We start from the raw sequence: 24,643 nt of genomic DNA on the forward strand, positions 1-24,643 counted from the left end.
GAGTCAGCCAACACCTTTGGCTTTCATGTCCTCACCCATCAGATGGAAGATTCCATTCCTGCTCAAATCTCAAGGCTAAATGAGAGGATGCTTGTGTGTGTATATCAGGCTAGAAGGGGTGCCATGACTCATTCATTGAGCTCCAGCTCCACACAAGCCTGAGAGATCCTGTTATTACATGACCTCCAATTTCTTAAGCCTCCGAAGGTGGTAAGACTGAAGTTTGCATGCAAGGTGACCTTTAACGACTACCTACTTTCCAATTCCCAGTGAAAGGGCTTCTTACACCTTAGCAGGCTAAGGAGCCAGAAGAGGTATTTCACTCTGGTTTCCAGTAATTTGTTCTGCTGTGTGAACTTCTGTGTCTGCTTGTCTAATTTCATGAAAATTGGATTAATGATTGTTAATTGGTGTCGACTCAGCTGGTTTAAAAAAGACGGTGTCAAATGGATGAGGAGCTTGTTGATATGAGGGTTGAATCCTGAGGTTGTTGGGAATTAGGTTTTTCCATGAATGACAATATCATAGGTAGAAGCTACTCTTTGTGAAAGCCAGTATCCCCCCTACAGACCTTTGAAAGACGGAGGGACACTTCTTCCATTAGAACATTTGCTTCTGCCCTGACCAGCATGACTCAGTGGGTTGGCTGTCATCCTGCGGAATGACGGGTTGTTGGTTTGGTTCCTGGTCTGGGCACATGCCTGGGCTTCAGTTCAGCCCCTCTGTTGGGGGCATGTAAGAGGCAGCCAATCAAGGTTTTCCCCACACATTAATGTTTCTCTCCCTCTCTTTCTCCCTCCCTTCCCCTCTCTCTAGAAACAAATATTTTTTTAAAAGAATATTTGCTTCCAATATTGGTAAGCTTGAAGATTTATTGAGACATTTATTTGTTCGTTCATTCATTCATTCATTCATTCATCAAACCTTTTTCAGGCACTTGCTAACTGTCAGCCTTTGGTTTGGCCTGTAGAGAACCAGTGGTGAATAAAACAGGCCAAGTTTCTTGACACGGACACCAGCCCACAGTGTCCATGGCATTATGGATGAGACAAAATAAATTCACTGGGACTACTGAGTCCTGTGGAGGAAAATGGATGGCACAACTTCTCTCTCAAGGGGAGAGCAAGCTTCAGAGAGCCGGGGCCACCCTCTCAAGAGGATTCAATTTGCATAAGAATACAGGGTGTATATGTAAAGCTTGTAATCATTATCAGGCAGTAAGGATCAAACAATAGGTAATATACAATGAACTCTGAGGGCCTATTTTGAGTCAGGGTAGGATAGCTAAATGGCCATAAAACTTTGGGGAACAAACTCACTTCCTGCTTGGACCCTTATCATTTAATTGAGAGCATTCTAAACAAAGCAGGTTTCATAGGATTTTACATATTCTTTCTTAGGCCTGATCGTCCTAGGGAACCTGCCCTTTCCAGCACAGGGTGGCACCCACCACTGGCATTGTTTCTGGCTTAAGTCATTGTTTCAGGCTTAAGTCAGGTAGGGGAAGTAAGGCAGCCAAGAGATTAGGAGACTTCTTGCAGACAGAATGAGGACTCAGGCTATGTCAAAGCCAAAGGGCGAGGGTCCATCACCTCTTTTCTGTAACCCCCAAGTCCTTCCCTGGGAGCCCCCATGATCATGTCTGTCTTAGATCATCCATCCCTTGAGGAATCTTACCCATATTGGCTAACTGATGAAACATTAGGGGCTAGGCAGGGTGAAGTGAAAGGAGTAGAGGCAGCGCCCCTGCCAGAGAAATAAGCTTTGTCTCCTTAGTGGCTTATGGTCCAAAAGTCACTCACTCAGCCTTAGCCATGGAGGGGTTACAGCTCCTGAAACCACTCAGGGCAGTTCCTAACAGTTTCTGTCTTCATGAGCTTGTGAGCTTGTGAGATCACAATAAATATATTTATTTATTTATCTATCTGAGATCAAATAAATAGAAGAGATAATGCCAGCCAGCATTTCCATCTGATGATTTTATATTTTCCATTCAATATGAGAAAAAGTCTGTTTTAAAACACCTTTATTAAGATATAACACGTATAATATAGAATTCACCCATTTAAAATGTACAGTACAGTTCAATGGTTTTTAGTACATTCACAGATATGTACAATCATCACCACAGTCAATTTTAGAACATTCTTATCACCTCAAAAAGAAACTCCATACTCTTGCTATTACCTCCAGCCCTAGGCAACTACTAATTGACTTTCTATCTCTGTATAGTCAATATTTGCCTATTTTGGATAGCATGCAGGTTGTCTTTTCAGAGCAGGGAAGACCGTAGAAGGAAACTTTATTGTCCTCACCTCCCAAACAAGGCCTCTTCAACCATTTTCCTTGAAGCTTCCTCCAAGATCCAAATTTCCATTGCTTCACAGACTTAGTGGTAGGGGGTGCTGGCCAGTGTCCTGAGACATAATCGCTCTTTTATGATCTCATGTTCCATCTCTAAACCTACTTGAGGTCACAGCTGCCAGCCAGCCAGCAAATGCTGAGTATAAATATGCATGTGTGGACATTGAAGAGGCTACTCTGGTCACCCATGCAGTCACATATTCAACCAGTAATGAGTATGTCATATCTAACTATGGAAGTCTCAACTTAGTCCAAGTTGCCATATTTTGTCATTGGGATTGCTGCAGTAACCTGATCTCTGGCAACCTTATCTCCTATCTTGCTTCCTTCCAACCTGTTCTTCCCAAGGTACCAGGGTAAATGTTATAAAGCATGAATGTGACCATATGCCTCTTGTGCTGATGGAAACTAGTTTCTCTTCATGGTCCATGAGGCCCTGCAGAGACCAGCCCCTGCCAACCTGTCCAGTGCCATCTTTCACAATTCTGAGTCACTGTCTGATCACTTGTAGTTCCTGCAAAGTACTAGGCATGATTTAGCAGGCCTTGCACATGCTCTGACCATCTTTGGAACACTTCTCTTGCTTATGTTGCCTGGATAACTTCTTCTTACCCTTCAGATCTTAGCTTAGAGATTACTTCCTTTGGAAGGCCTCTCTGTTTCTTCAGGATATAGTTAGGCACCTGAATTAGTTCTCTATTGCTGCTTAACAAATTACCTCCAAACTTAGCACTTTAAAATAGCACATACTTATTATCTCATGTTTTCTGTGGGTCAGGAATTCAGGAGGGGCTCAGCAGGGTGGTTCTGGATCAGGGTATGTCATGAGTTACATTCATGATGTGGGCTGGGGCTGCTGTCATCTGAAGACTTGGCTGGCAGTGGCTGGAGGATCCACTTTATAGGTAGCTCACTCACATGGCTGTTGGCAGAGGTCTTAGTTCCTTACCTCATGGGCTGCTTCATAGACTTTGTCTTTATAACTTAGCAGCTGGCTTCCCCCAGAATGACTGGTCCAAGAGAAAGTAGTGAAGAAGCTATATGTGGTTTTTATGCCTTCAGTGGATTGAATGTTTGAGTATACTCCAAATTCGTATGGTAAAATCTAAATCCCAATGTGATGATGTTAAGACGTGGGGTCTTTGGGAGGTGATTTGGTCATGCAGGTGAAGCTCTTACTAATAGGATTAATACCTTTATAAAAGGGACCCCAGAGAGCTCTCTCTCTTTCTGCCGTGGAGAACACAATGAAAGGATGACAGTTGGCAACTTGGGAGAGGGTCCTCATTAGAACCTGACTGTGTTGGCACCCTAATCTTGAACATTCAGTCTCCAGAACTGTGAGAAATAAATCTTTGTTGCTTATAAAACACCCAGTGGTCTTCTGTTTTAGCAGCCTAAACAGGCTAAGACAATGTTCTAAGCTCTGTGGTCACATATGTGGCTTCTATCATAATCTATTTGTTGTAAGTGATTCATTTCCAACTCACACTTCAGGAGAAGAGTATTAAGCTCTACCTCTCTAAAGAAGCAGTGTCAAAGAATTTGTGGGCACAGATTGACACTCCCATAGTGTCCCTATCCATGCTCCCATACATTCTGCACTTACCCCTAAATTAAAACAACAGACTGTGGTCACAGGCTGGCCCCTCCATGAGTTCCTTGAGGATGAAGACTGGTTTCCATTCACAATTATATTCTTAGTTCTGTAGTTCCTTGCACATTTCTTGGTAACCATTTCTTTCTTATTTTTTAAAAGATTTTATTTATTTATTTTTAGAGAGAGTGGAAGTGAGTAAAAAAGAGAGGGAGAGGAACAGCAATGTGTGGTTGCCTCTCATGTGTCCCCCTAATGGGGACCTGGCTCACAATCCACGCATGTGCTCTGGGAATTGAACTGGCGATCCTTTGGTTTGCAGGCCAGTGCTCAGTCCACTGAACCACACCATCCAGGGCTTGGTAACCACTTCTTTGTTTGAATAAATCAATGACCTGTTCCAGACACATAAAAAATATAGAGCAGTGCCTCTCAAACTTTACTGTGTATGCAAATCACTTGGGGGTTTTATTGAAATAAAGATTCTAATTTAAAAGTTCTGGGGAGGAGCCCGAGATGCTGTTTTCCTAACAAGCTCCAAGGCAATGCTGATGCTGTGTCCCATTGAGTACACTTTGAAGTGTACCCCACTCCCATAAGGAGTGTCTAGAAGACATCATACTAGTCCCAAATAAGCTTAATAACCTAGCTGACACTTTAACAAGGCAGTATCAGCTTAGCTGTGGGCTCTTGGTGCTAGGCTCCCTTTCCCTTCATTGGCCCAGTATGACTGAAGAGAAGTCAGTAAGGCAGTCAGGGGAGGGCCTGTGGAATATAGGAAGCCTCCCAAGTTTATGTATGTTCTGGAATGTAGAGGTGGGCAGGGGTCACTCATAGTTGGGCCAAGGGGTTTTGAGTCATGAGCAAGAGTGAGAGGGAAGCTGGCATACCTGCCAAGAGAATGCAAAAGAAAGATGGGGTTGGGTAGTAGCAGGTGATGGAGTCCTTACTTCCACCCTGGAGAACTAATGAGGCCCAATCTCTCTTGTAAGGTCAAAGCATAACTTTGGCTGGAGGAGGGGGGCAGACTAAATGATATATTCATACTATTCTTCTCAGTTCTTGAAACATGTAATTCTGAGGGTCACATTTTCAGGAAAATTGCATTGATTCAGAACATTGAGATGTTTTCTGCTAATGCCTTGAATCTCACTCTTATTCTTCTTGCTTTGGTTTCAACAATGTAGGGTACTATGGTCTCAAGCCAGGCAATCTCTTTTTACCACATGAAGGGCTATGGTGAATATAGGGCAGTAATGATAATCCTTAATATTTGGGGAAAGGTTTCACATCCATTTTATCCAGTGGTTCTCAGCCTTGCCTGCACATTGAATTCATCACCTGGGCACTTTAAAAATTACTGATGCCAGGTGGGACTTGAACTGAAACATCAGCTCTTCTTAGGTCTCAAGTCACTGGCTCTTGGACTTGAGCTATACCATCTGCTCTCCTGGTTCTTAGGCCTTTGGACTTGGACTGGATTTTATGTCATCAGCTCTCCTGGGCCTCCACCTGGCTGAGCACAGATCTTAGAACTTCTCAGCCTCCATAATCATGGGAGCCAATTCCACATAATGACTTTCTTTTTCTTTCTCTCTTTTCCCATATACATACACATATATACATCCTATTGGTTCTATTATTCTGGAAAACCCTGACTTACATACTGACAGATGGAGCAACTAGGTTTTTGGAAATAGGTCAGACTTTGAGTTAGGGTGCAGTTAGACAGTGTTCTATATCCCTTACTCCCTAGGTATTTTCTCCTCTCCTGTTTCCAGGCTTTGAAGCTAAGTTTGGGCCAATACCCATATTAAATGAACAAATCCTTGATGACAAGGTCAATGTCAGAGTTTGCTGATGCAGGCCATAAATAGTCAAGGTTGGAAAATAAAAGTTGGCAGGAAGGACTGTAATTCATTGAACCCAGCTATAGATTGTTGGTGTCCTTAGTTTTGAGCAATTTTTGATCCTGGAGTTCATCCAAGTTCATCCTTGGACACTTGAAACCTACTTGCCCACCATTTATCCCCAAGTAAATCAGCAGTCGTTCATGACAGAATGAGAGTAAGACTGAAGTTACTGGAATGATTCCCATGCTGGTGAGGGAGAGCCCAAGGTTTTCCAAAACCATAAAAAGCACAATCTAAGGAACAAAGCCAAAAGATGCAGATCCCTTCTTATCAGCCAGGGATTGTGTTAAATCAGAATAATCAGAGGGGGAAAATATTTTTTAGCAATTCCTGTCATAGCTGGCTCCCAAGCTCTCTTAGGTGAGAACTAAGTTTAGAATTTGGGAGAGAATGCACCTTTACAGTTTTCTTTAGGTGTGGAATGTATGGCCCCAGGGACTGGTCTGCAGATGCAGTGGGATGACAGGAGATACCAGGGCGTTTTGGAGGGGAGTGGAGGAGAGCAGACAGAAGAGAGAAGATCAGGGCCTGGGGGACTGAGAGGGAAACATGCCTGGAAGCTGGAGACTGCATAGGCAGCTGGTTGATGAGAGCTTCTGGAGCTTTTGTGAATGGAAGTACCCACTATTAAATCCTAAATCATTTGAAATGCTCTCATGCAATCCCTTTCTTGAAAGCTTTGATAAAATCTTCTGTCCTCAAAGCTTGACAGTAGTAATTTGGGAAGTGATGGGTTGGGGTGATTATTGAGGGGTGATATACTGCACAAAGGAGAAACCTCCTCCCCCTGCAAAATAGAGGAATGATCTGTAAAATGAACCAATTCAGTAGAAGTAGGACCCAAGGTTATAGTTGAACTTGAGTCTGCCCAAGGATCTCTGGGGCAGTGCTATGCTTCCTGAGGTTTACATTTTGTGGGGAAAAAAATCTTGCTTGGATCTTTGAAGTCAAGGAAATGCCACCGTGTTTGTCATGAACTGAACCTTAAGGAAGACATCAAGTCTCAAACCCAGAATTATTGTGGAGACCAGACTAAGTGGAACACTCCTGGAGAAATTATGGAAGTAGCAGCACTATGGTTTATTCATTCATTCACTCATTCATTCATGAGACACTGGCACACCATTTTATGAGTCAAACTCTTTAATATTTGCTAAAAACATAGACATTGTCCCTGCCTTCCAGGAGCTTTCACCGTTGAGATGTGAAGGCAAGGCGAGCTGACATTTACTGAGTTCCTCGTATGTGCAGACAGTTGACTGTGTATATTTCACATGCATTTTCTTTCTCAGATTCTCCCAACAGCTTTATAAGTCAGTAGCTATTGTTCCCCACATACAAGCAAGTAAGCTGAGGCCCAGATAAGTTAGGGAACTTGACTCAAACATGACTCAGCTGATCCACAGTGAAACCAGTGTTTATACATAGGATTATCTGACTCTAGACTTAGAGGAGGGCCCTTATTTTGGTCAAAGGCACTGAAAAATGGGTCATAAGAGGTTCAGCCTTGACAGTGTAGTTGGAAAATCATTCCCCATATTTATTCTGAGTCCCAGTCAATTTTCTGTGATGCCTATCAGCCTGTCTGCTATCAGTGCTTTCTATCACTGGGTTAACCATTGTTTTCCCTGTCAAATGTACTTTTGGAAGCTCCATACACCAACTCAGCAAGGTATGGCCACCTCATTTTTGAGGTGCCTAGCTAAGGGTTCTGGTGCCTACTAAGGAGACAGAGCAGTGAAAGGCTCAGAGGGGAGACTGGAATCCCAGAATGATGCTACAGAAACATGGAAAGAGATGTTGTTGTTCTTTGCAAGTACACAGGCTTTGCTTTTTGCTGCGCATTAGAATTATCAACCATAATTAGCAAAGGGCAGTTACATGGGCCTTTTTAATGAGTCTTGTGCCCAGAATACAAGGAGAAAAGGAGAAATCCATCATGTTGTCCCATAAGCATAAATATCACACAAATAATTAAGTGAGGGTAATATCTGATGCACCGTCCATATGATATTTATTTAAAATGATTTTCTCAAGACGGGCCCAGAACCCTTCTCCTTTGGGAGATAGCTAGGAGCTGGGCAGAGATGATTTGGGCACTTGAGGAGCAAAAACGAATTGGACTGACATCTGAGAAACCACCTGAGCCTGGTGTTGGCTGTGGCAAGTGGATGGACATCTGTTGTTTTTGTCTGTTCAGCACCATCCTATCCCTTTGAGGAAAAGTTCCTCTTCCACCCTTATCATGTGATTGAGATGGGGCTGCCAATCACAATTTCTTACCCAACCCTCTGGCCACAAGGGTGGACATATGATTCAGATTTAACCAATTATTGCACCTCATTTACCTGATCCCAGCTATTTGTCAAGCCTGAGACTCAAGCATGCTTGTTAGAACCATCTTCTTTGGCAATGAAGACAAAGCACATTGATGTTTCTGTGTTATGATTTTTGAAGGACAAGAAACAGAGACTTGTGGGGCCTTCTCTCTTTATCATGTGGCATCCACTGTCTGTAACGGAGAGTAGCATCAAACTGGGACCAGCAAAAATGGAGAAAAAAAGAACAATGAATATCAAGATGCCAGTTCCAGTTCTTGAGTCCCCTGCAGCTGTCCTTGTTCTTGTCTCTGCAGTTTCATGATCCAATAGATTCCCCTTTGGATTAAACTTCTTTGAGTTGGGTTATTATTAAAAGATATGAACTTCAAAAATCGTATTTTGAGAACATTTTATTCTAAGAAGCTGGCAACTTACAGGATCGGCATCAGGTGGTGGGTTGGACCTTGGACTATGCACCTATATGTCTGAACTTGAAGGGACCTTAGTGGTCAATGAGCCCCCCCTTTCCCATTTGACCATTGAGGAATCTGAAATTCATCATAGGAAAGAGGCTTGCTGTGATCACATAGCAAATCAGTGGCAGAAACGGGGCTGGAGAGGGTCTTGGTCTCTTGATTCTTGGGCTAGTACTTCCCTTTGGGGTTGGGGCAGCATGCAGTTTCCTGGCAGGGTAAACAGACCAACTAAATATGAATGCACAGAACCAAGAGAATCCCAAACTTGACCTCAGGCCAGCCACACCTTCTTTTCACCCCAACTTTACTCTGTGTCTGCCCTTCTGACTTTCTAAGACTAGGTAAGAAGTCAATTATTCTTGGTTTGGTCTCACTCTTAGAGACCTAACCTGGAACCCAACACTGAGCAACCTGACAGCAAGGCCTAAGGTCAATACTACCAAAGGCCTAGCTGCTTCCACCAGAGGTATGGGTTTCAAATCCTGGTCACCTACACATCCTGTGGCCACCAAAGGGGTTGACTGGAGGTGGGGGAGAGACACTGCTAAGAGAGAATTTCTACCCCTACTTCAACTACAACAGCCCTCTCAGCCCCCAATTTCAAAATTTCTTTTATATATAGGAGTTTAATGTACAATTTTGTTTGAAAATGGGTTCCTCTTGAAAGAAAAAAAAAAAAAAACCACCTTAAAACCATTAATCCTATAAGCCTAATCCAACTACTATTCTTTGAACAAAAGGTGATATGTGACAGGTCATATAAGTCAGCAGGAAAGGAGTTCCAACCTTTTTATGAAAAAGGCCCAACAGGTCATTACTGAAGGGAAAAAAATCACTATTTACAGTAACCCATGTTTTGCCAAATATTACTGATGAACTATTGGTTGTAAAGACAGCATCTTGGACAAATGACCCCATGCCCACATGATAATTAAGAAATATTGTCCTGGCTGGTGTGTTTCAGTGGATTGAGTGCTGGCCTGTGAACCAAAGGGTTGGCAGTTCAATTCCCAGTCAGGGCACATGCCTGGGTTGTGGGCCAGGTGCCAAGTAGAGAGCGTGCAAGGGACATCCACACTTTGATGGTTCTCTCCCTCTCTTTCTCCCTCCCTTCCCCTCTCTAAAAATAAATAAAATCTAAAAAAAAAAAGAAATATGCCTTTATTCACTTGTTTATTCACTACTCATTGAGAGCCCATACTCTGGGCTCACTCTGTTAAGTGCTGAGAATACCATACAGAGCAAGATGTATGATCCTTCCACAGAAATTTTGGAAATTAATTCTTTCCTTCAAGCAAAACTTTTTGTTTTTTTTTGAGAAATTGTCTTTGAGCAGAGGAGCACTGGGGGATTTATTGGCTCTAAGGTCAGATTGAAAAAGAGGTTTTGGCAAATGAATCTGGGGTTTATCCATCTTTCCAAATGTAGTCATTTACCTTCTTTACCCTATTTTGTTCTAGCTGTAAATTCCCATCTGGGTCTCAGTGTCACTCTTTGTCTTTAAGGATTTATAAACACTGTTCTGAGGTCAATCTAAGGCTTCAGAACCAGTCCCCCTAATGATTTGGGAGGTCTCTTTGAGGGATAGGATACCTTGGTTCTAGTTATGCTAATTATTTTGGTAGCCTTAGGCAAATCACTCCGTCCATCTGAGTTTCTGACTTCTTACCTATGGAATTAAGGGGCTTAAATGTGGACTTCCCCAAAGGAACATCAAAGTTTCCATTTCTGGATTAATTATTTAATATAAGGCTAGCTGCTATGACAGATATATTCTCAGTTGCATACACAGTACGTGCTTATTTCTTAACATGTCATAGTCAGTAGGCATGACTGGCCAGATGGCCTTCCATGTTGCCATCCCAGGGCTGCTCCTTCCATGTTGTGGCTCTCCCTCCTTTAAGTCAGGGTTCCAAGAAGAACAGTAGAATAAACCAGCTAATGAATGCCCCAAATCAAGATGATTCAAAACATTTGGGCTGGTTAATAGGGAAAGAGAGAGAGAAGGCTTTCATGTTTTGTGTGTGTGTGTGTGTGTGTGTGTGTGCGCACTGTTCCTGGGAGTACCGCAATACCAGGTCGATGAGTGGAATGTATGGAGTAAGCTCCTATTCCACTTCCCTGTTTCAAAGTCTATTTACTGTATTGTCCTCAGGTAAAGGACATATCAGATATTAAACTTATAAGAGCAGATACTACATTTGATCTTAGCCAAAACGTCAAGAAACGATTCTCCTGGGGAATTTTATGGGCCAGGTCTACAAGAGCATTCATCCATTCCACCCACATTCCACTGGCGAGAAGTTGGTCACATGGCCACAACTAAGCACAATGAAGTCTGGGAAATGTGGTCTAGCTGTGTGGTGAAAAGGAAAGGAAAACATTTGCTGCATAACCAGCCAGTTGGGTATAGAACACTGTTTGCTGCTTTAGATAGAAGTCCCTCCTCACTAACTTTTTAACAAAAGGTTTAAAACCATATACTTCTGCCTCAACCAGGGAAATCATTTACAAAAGCTGAGAGATGACAGCAGGCTTGGTTAGGAAATGTGTCTACACATCCAGGTTTTCCCAAGAGTGAGGCCCAGCTTATGCCTGTGATCTCAGCATTCCTTTCAGTCAGTGCCCCCATCATTCTCAAAAGTAACTCAGTTTGGATGACAAATTATACAGTCACCCTAATCTTTGGGGGTGGACAGTGCAGTGGAAGGAAGAGAATACAAGAATGTGTGAAGATGTTGCTAAAAAGAAGCCACATAGCCACTGTTTCATAAAGACAGTATTTTTTTTTTATTTTAAAATTCTGCATCTGAAAACACAGTATGACAGAAAGCATCTATATACACCTGCAGTGTTTTTGGTATGGTACAGTATTTATTACATCCACTGTTTTCTGCAAAAAAATTTGCTTTGTCAGACAGAAACAAACTCCCCTAGACAAAAAAATACAGCTAAGGCACAATTTTGTTGTTGTTTTCCTGCTAAACAAAAAGACAGAAAAGGTGCAAAGATGGGTGGGTAGTGCCATCATTTTGAAGAATCACATTCTAATGCGAGAAAAAAGCATTTGGGTGATTGGAGCTTTGATTACTGGTCAATTTCAGATAGTTTAATATCTCTTAAAATACTCCTTTAAATAAATAACAAAATATCTACATCTTTCAGTGTGTGCCGTTTGAATTCTCTCTTTTTTAAAACTTTATTTACATATTCTCTCTTTTTAAAAAAATCAATACATTACAAAATATTTCTGTACAGTTTTATGCATATTATGATCTATAACAAAATAGTTATTTTTAAAAACTATATCACCACATGTCTTTGAAAAAATGAAGGGGACGGTAATAACTTATTGTGAGGCTTCTAAAAAAAACCCAAATGCTACTGATAACATAATAATATTAAGAAAACAAGACGAAAAAACTACAAAGACAATTGCGCTCAATTCCAGTGAATTTCCTATGAAAACCCTGGGTTGTCTTTGGCCTCCATCAGCCCTGGAGCGATGGAAGGGAAAAGGAGGGGCTCTGAAAGTAGGGAGAGTGTGGTCCCTTGGAGAACATGACACATCTGCTGGGAATATTTAATGCTACCACTTTCCAGGCAGGAAGGACGAAGAGATAAATTGAGAAACTCTCCTGACTTACCCTTGACTGAAGTACATAAGTCACCATGTGTTTGGGAACGGGAGGGTTAGAAAGCTGGAGTTAGCACTCTGCAGGCAATGAAGCCAGCCCATACACAGCAGCAATATGCTCTGAGAGAGTGCTTCAGGAGCTGGCTGAGGTCTAGATGAGCACCCAAGCCTTCATTTTACCCATAGGAAACATTTAAGAATATTTTTCCTAAAGATGACATTTATTAGCAATTTCTAAGCATCTGCAGACTACAGATTGGCCGCCCCTTGCTTAAGAGGCTCTTTCTTCTTGGATGTTGGTGGAAATGGGAGGGAAAGGGCAGTCAGCTTTCCAAAAATAATTTTAAGGCCACATTTCAAAAAGGAGAACCTAAGGCTTTTGGGGGGAGGGGTGGGAGTGAGGAGAAGATAAGTAAATCAGAGGAAAGTGGGGGATGGAGAAGACAAATTAGGAATGGAGGTGGCAAGGGGCAGAACCTGTTTTCCTGTGGGGTCTGTGGGCAGAGGCAGTTGGAGAACTCCCAGCCAAGTGGATGGGGAAGGGAGGGTCACTATGTCCCTGCATGGACTTGGCAAGGACAGAACCAAAGACAACGTGAGGGGTGGACACAAGTGGCGCAAGAAAGCCCTCCTCAGCCTTAAGAGGTAAAAAGAAATAATAATTCAGAGAGAAGAGAGAGAGAGAGAGGGGCAGGCAGACAGACAGACAGACAGACAGACCGACAACAGAGACACACAGAGAGAATTTGCATAGATTGTACATTCAGCTCAAGCAGATTTGGCCACCTTTATTCCCCCCCAAGGTAAACTTCTCAGCAGACACAGTGAGGTAGCGCCTGTGGTAGACCCATGGGCAAAATAAGGTAACTGAGGCGGAAGCTGAGAGGACATCCTGTGAGTAAGCACAGCTCCAGCATGGCTTCTAAAGAAGCTTTCAGACATGTGGCAAGCTGGTTCCTAGAACCTGGGACTTGGAGGGAGCCGGGCTGTTCACACACACCACCCTCTCCTCCTGGACCCTGTCCTTGACCTCCCCACCTGGGTGAAATGGAATTCCCGAAGATATGACCTGGGCAGTGTGGACCTCCTTGGTGTAAAGGACAACAGCTGGGGTCTCCAAATTCTGTTCCTTCTTCCCTTTGGCACAAACTGTGTTGGGACAAGGAGAGCTGAACAAGCTAGTTCTCCTGGGACACCTCTTCTGTGGAGCTGTCTCTTTAGGATGGGAATGACTAGAGAGAGATTCCTGTTCCCTTAAGACTTCAACATGAGCTACTATTTTTAACCTTTCATAATGCTAGCTTTTCTCTCCTCACCAGGGCAATCCCTGCCCCCTTTTAAACCACCTCTCTGGAGTGAGCTTGCTGCCACTGCACTGGCTGAACTGTGGAATTTCTCTTTGCCCATCTGTTTAAAAAAAATTGCTGACAATGATGCCCTGGCTGGTGTGGCTCAGTGGAATGAGTGCTAGCCTACGAACTGAAAGGTCGCTGGTTTGATTCCCAGTCAGGGCACATGACTGGGATGCAGGCCAGGTTCCCAGTTGTGGCTGTGAGAGAGGCAACTAATCAATCTATCTCTTGCACATCGATGTTTCTCTCCTTCTTTCTAAAAATGAATAAGTAAAATCTTTTTAAAAAACTGCTGACACTGAAAAATCTGATTTCCTATTAAAATCTGGATCTCTGGTTTCCCTGAACACATAGGGAGATTCTGCTGTGTATGCCTGCATTCTCACAGGCACTGCCAGGCTGGGACTGAGTAGCAGCTGCTCCTGTTGGACGGGTCATGTGTGTGCCAGTAGGCCACAGTCCCCACCACTCCCTACTGTGCTAACCAACAGCTTCACTCCTCTGTGTCAGTGTCCCAGACCTCACAGGCATTTGTGACCTTGACCATAGGGCCTCTTTGATCTGGCAGGCCTTTGCCAACAGCTGTCTCTAGTATATCCCCTTTTAGATGCTGCCTGGGAGCTTGTATCCTGAGTTTCCCAATGAACTTGGTTGTGGAAGGGGTCTTTGCTCACACCCCACACCCAGCAGCTACTGCACTCCTCTGTTCTGCGCCTTCTCCACGAAGGGATCCAGGTTCCAGCCAGTGACTTCCTTGCACTCGGAAACTAAAGAACCAGAAGAAAGCACAGACCACACAACACAAACATATGCCCAGAGTAGCTGCAGTCTGCACCTGTTTTGGGTTTGTGTGGCCTCGCTCAGCCTCTCTAAACTCACTTCCATTTTAAAAAGTTCCGCTAACACTGGGAAATGAAGTCAGAATGACTCCTGATCTGATCAGAAGGCCCTTCTCCAAAGGGAGGGATGGGTGGACGTGTCAGAACACAGGGGGCCCTGGGAAGTGCTCACACTCTGCCTTCGAGACACAGTGCTTTGTGCATGGCCTGGGAGGGCCCAGTGACAGGAAGTGCCTTCTGAATTCCCTGTCCACCCGAATGTCAACTGGGCTGGCTGGGAAATGGTCCCAGTGTGCCACAGCCTACAGAATGCTTCCTTCTCCCCCTCAAACTGACCCCACGTCCCACCTTTCAGTTTGCCCGAAGCCCCAGGACCTGGCCAGTGACTCTGTCCCCAGTCACTATGCTTCTGCAGACTGGAACAGGGTTTCCAGGGACCTCAGTCTCCTGTTTTTAAAACCCTCAGGCAACCATTGCTGAAGGCTACCAGACCAATGACCTCTAACAAATAAATCATTCTTAGCAGATTAAAAAAATGAGTCTAACTATTTTCCCCTGGAAAAGATAACGTTTTCTTAAAATATACTAGGTTTTGTTTGCAATTCTGCCTCTCTCTCTCTCTCTTAACCAAATGTAACATCTGCAAAGTTATTCTCTGTCCAGAAACAAGGACATTAAGGAACAGCTGGGTGATGGCTCAGGGTTCCAGAATTCACTGCAGGGAATGGAGATTAAAGCCCAGGACAGGGACAGGATGGGGATGTCCCCAGAGTAAGCCAGCTGTGCTACTTCTCCACTTGTCCCAGGGTGGGGACAAAAGTCAGCCCAGTCAGTAGGCACAGGAAGGCTGTGTGGGAACCACTAGGCACACACTATGCACAGAGGTGTGTCAGGGCTGGGCCCTCAAAGCCACTGCAAATCACTCTGTGAAAACTGTGAGTCCTAGGGGCCTGGTGAGGAGGGTGAAAGGAGGTTCCCCGGGCAGCTCTGACAGGCGCAGGGACACTGGTCAAAGACAGAAGCTGGGGGCAGAAAGAGGGTATGGTGCAGGCCTCCCCCTGCTTCTAAGTTCATTTGGAGATCAGAGGGGCTTTCTGAGAACGCCACTCTGAGGTTCCTGGAACCATTGTTGACAATGGCCATCTCCTGGGCTCTCTTGGCCTGGTCTGACTGCCTACCCTCTTCCTAAAATTGATTTCTTGATTTCTTTTCCTCCCAGGCTTGGAAGTGGCCTGTTTCCCTCTGTCACGTTGTCATGTTGCATGGAGCTTTATGGTTAGATTGACTGAGGAAGGTCGGCAAGGGAGGAAGCAGGGATGGCCCAAGCACTCCCTCCATAAGTGGTCAGCCAGTCCTGCCCCTGTGGCTGGTGGGGGCGGTGTGGGGATGGCTCAGGAATTCCAGCACCCCCAGAATTGGAGGTCTAGATGAGGCTAACACCTGTATGAGGAAAAGCGAGGCTCTGGTATTCCCCATGTTACCCACATCAGCCAGTGGATGCTGCTGGTTGAAGCGTTCTCCTCCTGGTGTCCAACACCCCTGCTGCCCTCTGAGGACATGGAGACTGTAGGGCAGACACACAGAGAGAAACTGAGAGAGAGAGATCGAGAGAGAGAGAGAAAGAGAGAGAGAGAAAGAGAGAGAGAAAGAGAGAGAGGGGGAGAGGGAGAGAGACTAACTGGTGGAGAAGAGGAAGAGGGAGGGGAAGGGCTGGTGGGGGGCCTTTAGTGAATAAAGGCAGCTTCAGTTAGTAAGATAACGTAATTGACAAGCTGCAAAAACAGCACCTACTAATTAGTCATTGACTAAAACATATAAATAATAAATATCTAAAGTGTCCTTTCTCTATATCCTCCATGGACCATAGGACATCCTGCCTTGGTGGGTGGGGGATGGGGTGGTTTCCGGGGCAACAGCTGAAAGGGAACTGCAGTACCTTCAAACTCATGCAGGAGAGACACACCAAGGACTGGCTCTCCTGGGAAGGACAGTTTGCAACCAGGGATGGCACTTTGCCCATGGGAACCCTGTCCGTTGGGGGAGGGTGGGATCAGAGGAGGAAGGGAGCCTTTGGGGGGCTCTCAGAGGAACAGGGGGGCCTCCAAGGGACACATGGCAAGGAAACCCTCCAGGTCTCTGGTAACTTGGGCCATTTGAATAATACGATTGTTTAGGTTTTAAACCACCAGATATTCAAGCTTCCCACTTTTACACTGCATGTCAGATGGGCTTCTTGGCATCTCAGATAAAGAAGGGCATGAATTTAAAAGCCAAATCAGAAATGCTTTTTCCTTGATGTGGAAAGTCTGGTCCACGTGACTTGGTTACTCCCAACAGCACCGAGTGTGCAGTTGGTTCACGAAACTCTGGGGTGCCTGACCTCAGAACAGAAAGGCTCAGGCAGGTGACAGATACTGCTGTGCTGTCTGGCTCAGGAGTCTTGCTCCAAACAATCTCTATATGAGTCTCATGGCCATCGACCCCTGTGTTCTCACTGTCAAGGATCGACAAGGTCATGGTCTTGGTCTCCTGGTTCATAAGTGGCTGGAGACTCAAGGTTCATCATCATCCCAATTCTCCTCGAGGGAGGGTGGCCTGGAACCCAGGACACTGGCAGTCACAGTTTGGTGGACCTCAACCATGTCACACTAAAAGGCTTTCCTGCTCATCTACTTGCTAAGAACAGCTGGTGGGAGGCTACAAGCCACCCTGAGTTGGCTGCTTCCCTAGAGAGGGGCTCACGAGCGTGACTTTCTGTGGCCTGTCATATCAGGGCTGGCACAAGGGTTTCCTGGACCAGAGGGGTGGAACGATGAGCCGAAGGGTGGGGCTGGAGATCAAACCCACCGTCTGGGCAGTGCTTGTCAAACTGGGTTTTGCAGAGCCCTTAGGTTCTGAAGAGGTACCTTAGGAGATGCTCTTGGCAAAGGGACTGCCTGGTGGGCTGAGCTTAGAGAAAGAACCTCCCTCTCCCCAGCTTCAACCAGAGCAGCCTGGATTTCATCTGCGCATTGATTCCACCCATGACTGCGCTTAGTAAACAAAGTTCTGCTGCTCAAAGTAAAAGTTTGAGAATTACTTGTCTGGGGGGGTTGGGTCATTGGAGGGGGAAGAAAAGGACCCTGTAGGACTTGAGGATCAGCCAGAAGAGGTAAGACCACACCCCCAGGAGCCAGCTTGCCAAATGCAGGTCATCAGCAGACCCTGCTTTGGCCTCAGAACCTCCCTTCTCCATTATTCTATGGCTAGGAGAGCCCCTCCCACAAAAGGCACCCCCTGGGTGGGAGGCCACGGTCCAGGCTCCACAGGCCCTCTGGCTGTGTTCCCTTTAACATCCGCTGGGACCCATGCATGCCTGGTGCTACCTGAGCCGGCCGTCGGGCTTGACTGCTCCCAGCTCTGACTTAGGGTCAGGGCTGAAGGAACTCCAGGCTGTCTGGCTGCAGGTCTGCATGACCGGGCAGGCAGTGGGGCCTGTGGCACAGATGTCCATGGCAGTCCACATCCCGCCCACCAGTGAGTCCAGCCAGTGCTCCAGCGCAGTACCGGCGGAGGCCGCGTTCCTCTGAGCCTGCTCCACCTGGGCAGGGCTGATGGGCAGGCTGAGGACGGGGTTCAGACTCTGGAAGCTCTGCTCCATGTAGGTGCTGCGGTGTGGCCCGTTGTGCAGCTTTAGTGCCTCCTCTGAAAGCAAAGAGAACCATCACATTATTAGGAGAGCCACAAACCTGGCACCTACTGTGTGCCCAGTACCATGCTGGGCACTGTGCAGCACCACTTAATTCACAGGGCAATCTCATAAGGAAGTTATTTTTGCAGCCCCATTGTACAGATGAGGAAACAGCCCACAACAGTTACAAGCCTGCTTTGAGCACAGCAAAGTTCATTTATTCATTCAGCACATATTTATGCAGCACCTCCTATAGTCTAGGCATTCACTCATTCATTTGATAAAGATAATATTGTTAAGTGCCAGACTCTATTATATGGGGTGCAGAGAAACAGACAGTCAAGGAGATTACAACCCAGTAGGTTATCCTGATGACAATAAATGAATAAACAAGTAAATAAATAAGGTTGTTTCAATTAGTTATTAGTGTCATGAAGGGAATAAATGGGGTACTGAGTCAGAGCAGGGGGTTGGCACACTATGGCCCTTAGGCCATATCTGGCCCCCAATCTGTTGTTGTAAATACAGTTTTATTGGAGCATGGCTATGCCCATTTGGGTAGATATTGTCTGTGGTTGCTTCTGTCCTATAACATCAGAACTGAGTAGTTGACGCAAAGACTGTTAAGTGGCCCGCAAACCTGAATATGTTTACTATTTAGCCATTTACAGTAAAAGCCTTTCAATCTCTGAGTTAGGGAGTGACAAGGGTACTTATTGAATTTATTATCAGTTTTTGCTTTTATGGATTCCAGAGAGAGGGGAAAGAGAGGGAGAGAAACATGTGAGAGGGAAATATTGATAGGCTGCCTCTTGCACGCTCTCCAGCTGGGGACAAAACCACAACCTGGGCATGTGCCCTGAACAGGAATAGAACCTGCTACCTTTTGGTTTGAGGGATGATGCCCAATCAACTGAGCCACACTGGCCAGGGCAAGGGTGTTTATTTTAGATGAGGTGAGCAAGAGAGACTCTGCTAAGGAGGTGACATCTGTCCTGAGAGCTGATTGCTGTGAAGGAAGAAAGAAGCTACATACAGATCCTGGGGAAGAGAATTCTGGGCAGAGGGAACAGTGACCACAAAGCCTCATTAAGCATCTTTTGCCAAATCACATAGGTAATGACAGTTGGAGCTGGGGTTTGAACTAGGTCTGTTGATCTCAAAGCCTGGTGAGAAGCCCTGCTCTTGGATGCTGAGTGCCCACCGTGAACTCTGCATAAGCCACGATTTCTACTTTAGTCCCAGACATGGTGCATGAACAGCCCACAGGGAAGTATCCTGGGGAGCAGGATGACTGGACCAGAATGTGGGGGTGGAGGTCCCACTGGCTCTCACACCTCTGCCTCGTTGAGTACCCATGCCTCAGGCAGAGCACAGGGACTTCAGTCAGGTTGTCTGGGTCTGAATCACTACATCCCACATATTAGGTGTGTGATTTCTGACTTCAATGCCTACCGCACTGAAGTTTCCTTATCAATAAAATGGGAGGGGTACTAACACCTTTCTCACAGCTTCATGATGATGAAATGTGCTGACTCACACACAGTGCTTAAAATGGCACAGAGCATATACTAAGCATTTGGAGAGGTAACTAGAATGGCTATTGTTGGTATTAGGACACAATAAACACATTCATGCACACAACTATTGGGCTGGTGTTATTATACCCATTTTACAGACGGGGAAACAGGAGTAACTATATTAGAGATAGATCTGGGGTTATATCTAAGACAGGCTGACTCCAAAGCTGGTGTTTGTCCTCATGATAATCTACCACAGGCTCATCCACTAGCTGGGAGCTAAAGCAATACTTTTGTTTTTGACTTTTTTTTTTTCATCTAGAAGCCAGTCTTTCAAAGACCTGGTTTACCCATCTGTAAAAAGGAGATACTCATCCTTGCACCAAGTGGACCCACTGGGCTGGCAAGAGGCTCAGGTTGAAGTTCATCTGCTTTGTCAACAGGAAAGGAACGTATAAACAAGAGGCACTATGACTGCTTCCAGAGCTTAACCATGTGTAAGCAGAAAGTGTAGCCATTTGGGCTGAAGGAAAGAAGCCAGCCATTTCTGTTTTGAAGAAGTTCTTACTCATTGCTTATTTTATTGTCAAACACAACAATATGTATAATTAGAAATACCAGCTAATGATTCTGGTGAGAATTAGAGGAAACCTCCTTATGAGACAAAGTGGTGTTCAAAAGATCACACTTCCTGCTTGCCTGACAGTGCCTGTCACCCTCGGTGGCAACCAGGACAGCCTGAAGAGTCAGCAGATTATTTTCTAATACGTGTGGCCAAGAGTGAGGAAGGAGGAGGAAGATAGACTATATACATATGTCTGCTCTTCTACACACAATGGGAAAACAAGTAAAATTAAAAATATGCCTTGACTAACACAGACAAGAAAGTCACTCCTGTTTCCAATGCTTCAGGAAGCTGAGGGGCTGGGCTCTGTGGTTTGGAGGGCAGCAAGTGGGAGAAAGGAGACTGGCAGGTATGAGCATATACCTTGTCTTGCTGTGATTTAGCAGAGCTTCTCCCTTTCAAGTTAGGTTAGTTCCTGTCTAGCAGTCTGGTTCTAGCCCATTGCTCCCTAAAGCTGGCAGACAGGGTAGGCAGCTCCTGTATCATTTTCCAGGAGGGCAGAGTCTGTTGTCTTTGGTACAGGTCTCATTTCTCTACATGAGCCTCTCAATGCCTCCATCTTGCAGATGGGAAGTGGGGAGACCCCCAAACCAACAAAACACAGGACACGCAGAGTGAAGAGAGCAGATAAGGCCCAGGCCAGGTGGCTCAGCTGACTGGAGCATAGTCCCATATACCAAAAGGCTGCGGGTTTGATCCCTGGTTGAGGCATGTATGGGAGGCAACAAATTGACGTTTCTCTCTCATATCGATGATCCTCTCTCTCCCTCTCTCTCTAAAATTAATAAACATATTCTCACGGTGAGGATTTAAAAAAGAAGAGAGAGCAGCTAACAAACATCTGAACAGCAAAGATTGTGGTTGGCGCAGCAAACCCTTGTGAAAAGTGAGGTTAATGTGGGGTGTGCTCTTACAGCATCAGCCTGCAGTGCTTGCCTCTGTAATTAAATTTCCCTCAATTCCACCTCATCAGATTTCTTGAGATTACTAGGGATGCATCAATAGCAAATTACTCTTGATGAATCACTTTACAAATTGCATGGCTCCCACCTTCGTGTTCCCTGTCACTGGAGCATCGTTACCAGATACAATTACCAACGGCAGAGGAGGGGTGAGGGGGTTCCCCCAGTGGGGTAAAATGACCTCTGGCTCATGCTGGGCACGGGTGGGAAAAGCCTTACCTCCTCAGAAACTCCAGAAGGAAACTGAAAACCTCAGAACCCAGTGAAGGGCCTGGGATATTTTACTGGGTGGGGGTGGATCCAGGACCACTCCTTTGTTCTGTCCAACGGGTGCACCCGACACAGAGGAGGCTGCCATTTCCAGCACTCTCCTCCACATCTGACTGTGGGAATCCTGAGGGTGTCAAGGATGTGAACCAGATCAAGGGACACTTGAGGGCCCTAAGTGGCTGGGTGCTGGCCCAGACAGTTCTGGAGGAGCTGTCTTTCATCTCCAGAAAACATGAGGTCACTATCCTTCTGCTTTCTCAGCACAGAAACTTAGCAGAAGTCGACAGAATTCATTTCAACAGTCCCTTTGTTAGGAACTCCAGGCATCCCCTCCCCATATCTATGTCCCCCTCTCCTTGTACCAATGGCTAAATGGCACCCAGCTCAGAGCTCTTAGCTAACAGAGGCTGTAATCGTTTCTGGCTTCTGGGTTTGCAATCTGTTAGGTGGAGACGGACAATCTCAAGTACCGAGAGACCCAGAAATCCTGTTCCTAGGAATCTATCTTATGGATGTATCTGCATGGGCACGTATAGTTTTAGGTTCAAGAATCTTCTTTGCAGTGTTATCTATGACAACAAGGACAGAAGCTATGTGTCTACTGATGGGGACAGATAGACTGGGGCTCCTGAATCCAAGGGAATGGTCTGCAGCTGGTGGCTTTATCTATGCTAACTTGGAAAGTGAACAAAGCAAGTTTTACTACAAAATGCATCATTCTGTCTTTACAAAATGGCAATGTTGTGTGTTTATGTGTATGTTTTAAAAGCACTGAGAAACCTTTAGAAGGATGAAAACCAAGCTTTTGGCAGTGGTTACTCCTGGAGGTAGGACTGAATGGGCTGGAAGACGTTGCCAGTGACAAAGGAGAGGAGGAAACAGAAAAATAAAAGTAGCCCTTCTGGATGAAAATAGAACAAAAAGGCAGGCACGATAGTTCGGATAGCCCTCTCTCTGCCCTCCACGCTCAGTGGAAATCACCATCCTGAACTTTATTCATAGTTCCCTTAATATCCTCTCAGTTTTCTGCAGACACATAAATCCTGAACTAATAAACCATTGGCTTGTTCTGGTTTTAAAATTTAAATACCTGCACCACCATTATGATTCCTTCCCTGGTGGTTTCCCCTCAATATTATGCCTTCGAGACTCACTTCAATGTCCTCTCATCAATGTTCACTGCTGCATAGATCTCCACTGTCTGCCCAGGCCACATACTGCTTTTTCGCTCAAGCAGCAGACATGTGGATTCTTTCCAGTTTCTGCCCAAGTCTCCAGCACATACCCCTAGGGAAGGAATTGCTGTGGGGCAGGGTGTGTGTGTGCTCGATTTCACTAGGAAATGCTAAACCACTTTCCAAGCTCATTTCATCATGTTACCCTCCCAGCAGACTAAATGGATGGTTATTAATCTCCAGCCTTCCTGCCATGATAAGACTGTCCAACCTTCCAATGTGTCCCAACAGGATGGGGGTGAAGTGGGGTCTCTTTTTGCTTTTAATTTATATTTCTATCATTATTCATAAGGCTGAGCATGCTTTTATGTGTGTGTGGGCCATTTATGCTCTCTTTTTTTTTTTCACCTTACAGCAGAGGTTAATAATCATTTTTCTACAAAAGGCCAGATAGCAAATAATTTTGGCTTTGTGGGTTGTGTAGCTTCTGTCACAACCATTCCACGATGCCATCGTAGCCCCAAAGTAGACAGAGTCAATATGTAAATGAATGTGCGTGACTGTGTCCAGGTGAAACCTTATTTTCAAAAACAAGAAGTGGGCCAGACTGGGCCTGGGCTTATAGCTTGTGCTGATTTATGGGATCTCTTCATATATTCTGAGTATGAGAACTTTTTTATGTGCAGTATGTATTCTCCACTAGTGTGTGGTATGTCTTTTCACCTTGTGTGGCGATTTTCAACATTTTTCACCTCATGGCACACATAAACAGTTCTGCGGCACACCAAAAAATATATATTTTTTACTGATCTGACAAAAAAATAGGTATAATTTTGATTCATTCAGAGCAGATGGCTGTTGTGTGCGCTGCTGTCATGTTTTTACTTGACAACCTAAGAGAAAAGAGGTCAGTGCCCCTGACTAAGTAGTCAGGAACTGCAGGTTTTAAAAGTCTTGTGGCGCACCGTTTGAAAATCGTTGATCTTGTGTATCATATTTTTGATGAACAGAATTTCCTCTTTTAATTCTTATTTTTTAAAACAGTGAACAAGCTTTGCTGAAACTCAATATCTGCCTGGGTTTATTTTCCATCTTGTTTTCAATATGATCAGGGCCTTCTGGGAGTCCAATGAGAGAGCATCTAATAAAAAAGTTATCTAATTTCTGGACAGATGACATCACCTCAGTGTGCAGGTGGAAAAGCACACATTGAGAGCAGAGAGCATTGTTCTCAAAAGTGGCCCCCTCTCCCCACTCTGGGCAGCACTGCCTGCTCAGGCCAAGAGCCCACGAGGCCTCCGGGATGGAACATCTCACCCAGAGACACTGGGAATACTCACCCGGCTTGATGGGCTGCCTGTTGGAGAAGGTCAGAGGTGCAATGAGGAATTTGGTCTCTGCAACTGGCACCCAGTGGTGGAGAATTTTCACTGTCCAGACCCCAGGCCTCAGAGGCAAGTTCAAAGGGGGCTTGTAGTGGGTGAATTCAGCGGTGGACTCAATCAGGATGTCATAGGTGGCTGCGATGACGTTGACGGGATCCACCCAGACGACGGTCACAGTCACGTTGGGGCCCTTCCCCCACTTCTGCATGCCCACCGGCTCGTCCATGGGCCCCAGGAGACCCCCAAAGTTTCGGAAGAGCCGCTCCTTGGCGTCCCAGTCGGTGCCAACCTGAAACCAGAGAGTGAATCCTGAAGTCACTGAGCCTGCGTGCACGGGTGCTGAGTTCCAGAAAGGCCTAGGGTCTTACTTACTGGGTTTCATATACTCATTTTACAGATGAAGATATGGGGAAACTGAGGCTCCACTTAAGTTACGTGCTCAAGGTCTGACAGGCAGTGAGCAGAAGATTTGGGGTTTGGACCCAGGTTGGGGGATTACATGGCCTGTGATGCGTTCTCTAAACCTTTGGGCCTCTT

General features: G+C 45.3%; 1 protein-coding gene and 1 non-coding gene across 3 annotated transcripts in view; both read right to left on the reverse strand.

The window, feature by feature from the left end:
- Positions 1–10,712: 10,712 nt before the first annotated feature.
- LOC114513458 lies at positions 10,713–10,902 on the reverse strand. Its single transcript, XR_003685843.1, has one exon. It is a non-coding gene; the product is annotated as a U2 spliceosomal RNA (small nuclear RNA).
- A 3,013-nt stretch (positions 10,903–13,915) lies between these two features.
- XYLT1 (xylosyltransferase 1) overlaps positions 13,916–24,643 on the reverse strand; it is a 300,841-nt gene continuing 290,113 nt past the window's right edge. For both annotated transcript variants that reach the window (XM_036020886.1, XM_028528183.2), the window contains 2 exons: positions 24,062–24,395; positions 13,916–18,183 (listed from right to left, as the gene is read on the reverse strand). In XM_036020886.1, the coding sequence (XP_035876779.1) occupies positions 17,861–18,183; positions 24,062–24,395 (657 nt within the window). In that variant the 3' untranslated portion in view covers positions 13,916–17,860. The remainder of the gene's footprint in view (positions 18,184–24,061; positions 24,396–24,643) is intronic.

The sequence above is a fragment of the Phyllostomus discolor genome, chromosome 3 (genome assembly GCF_004126475.2).
Source record: "Phyllostomus discolor isolate MPI-MPIP mPhyDis1 chromosome 3, mPhyDis1.pri.v3, whole genome shotgun sequence".
Taxonomy (NCBI): Eukaryota; Metazoa; Chordata; class Mammalia; order Chiroptera; family Phyllostomidae; genus Phyllostomus; species Phyllostomus discolor.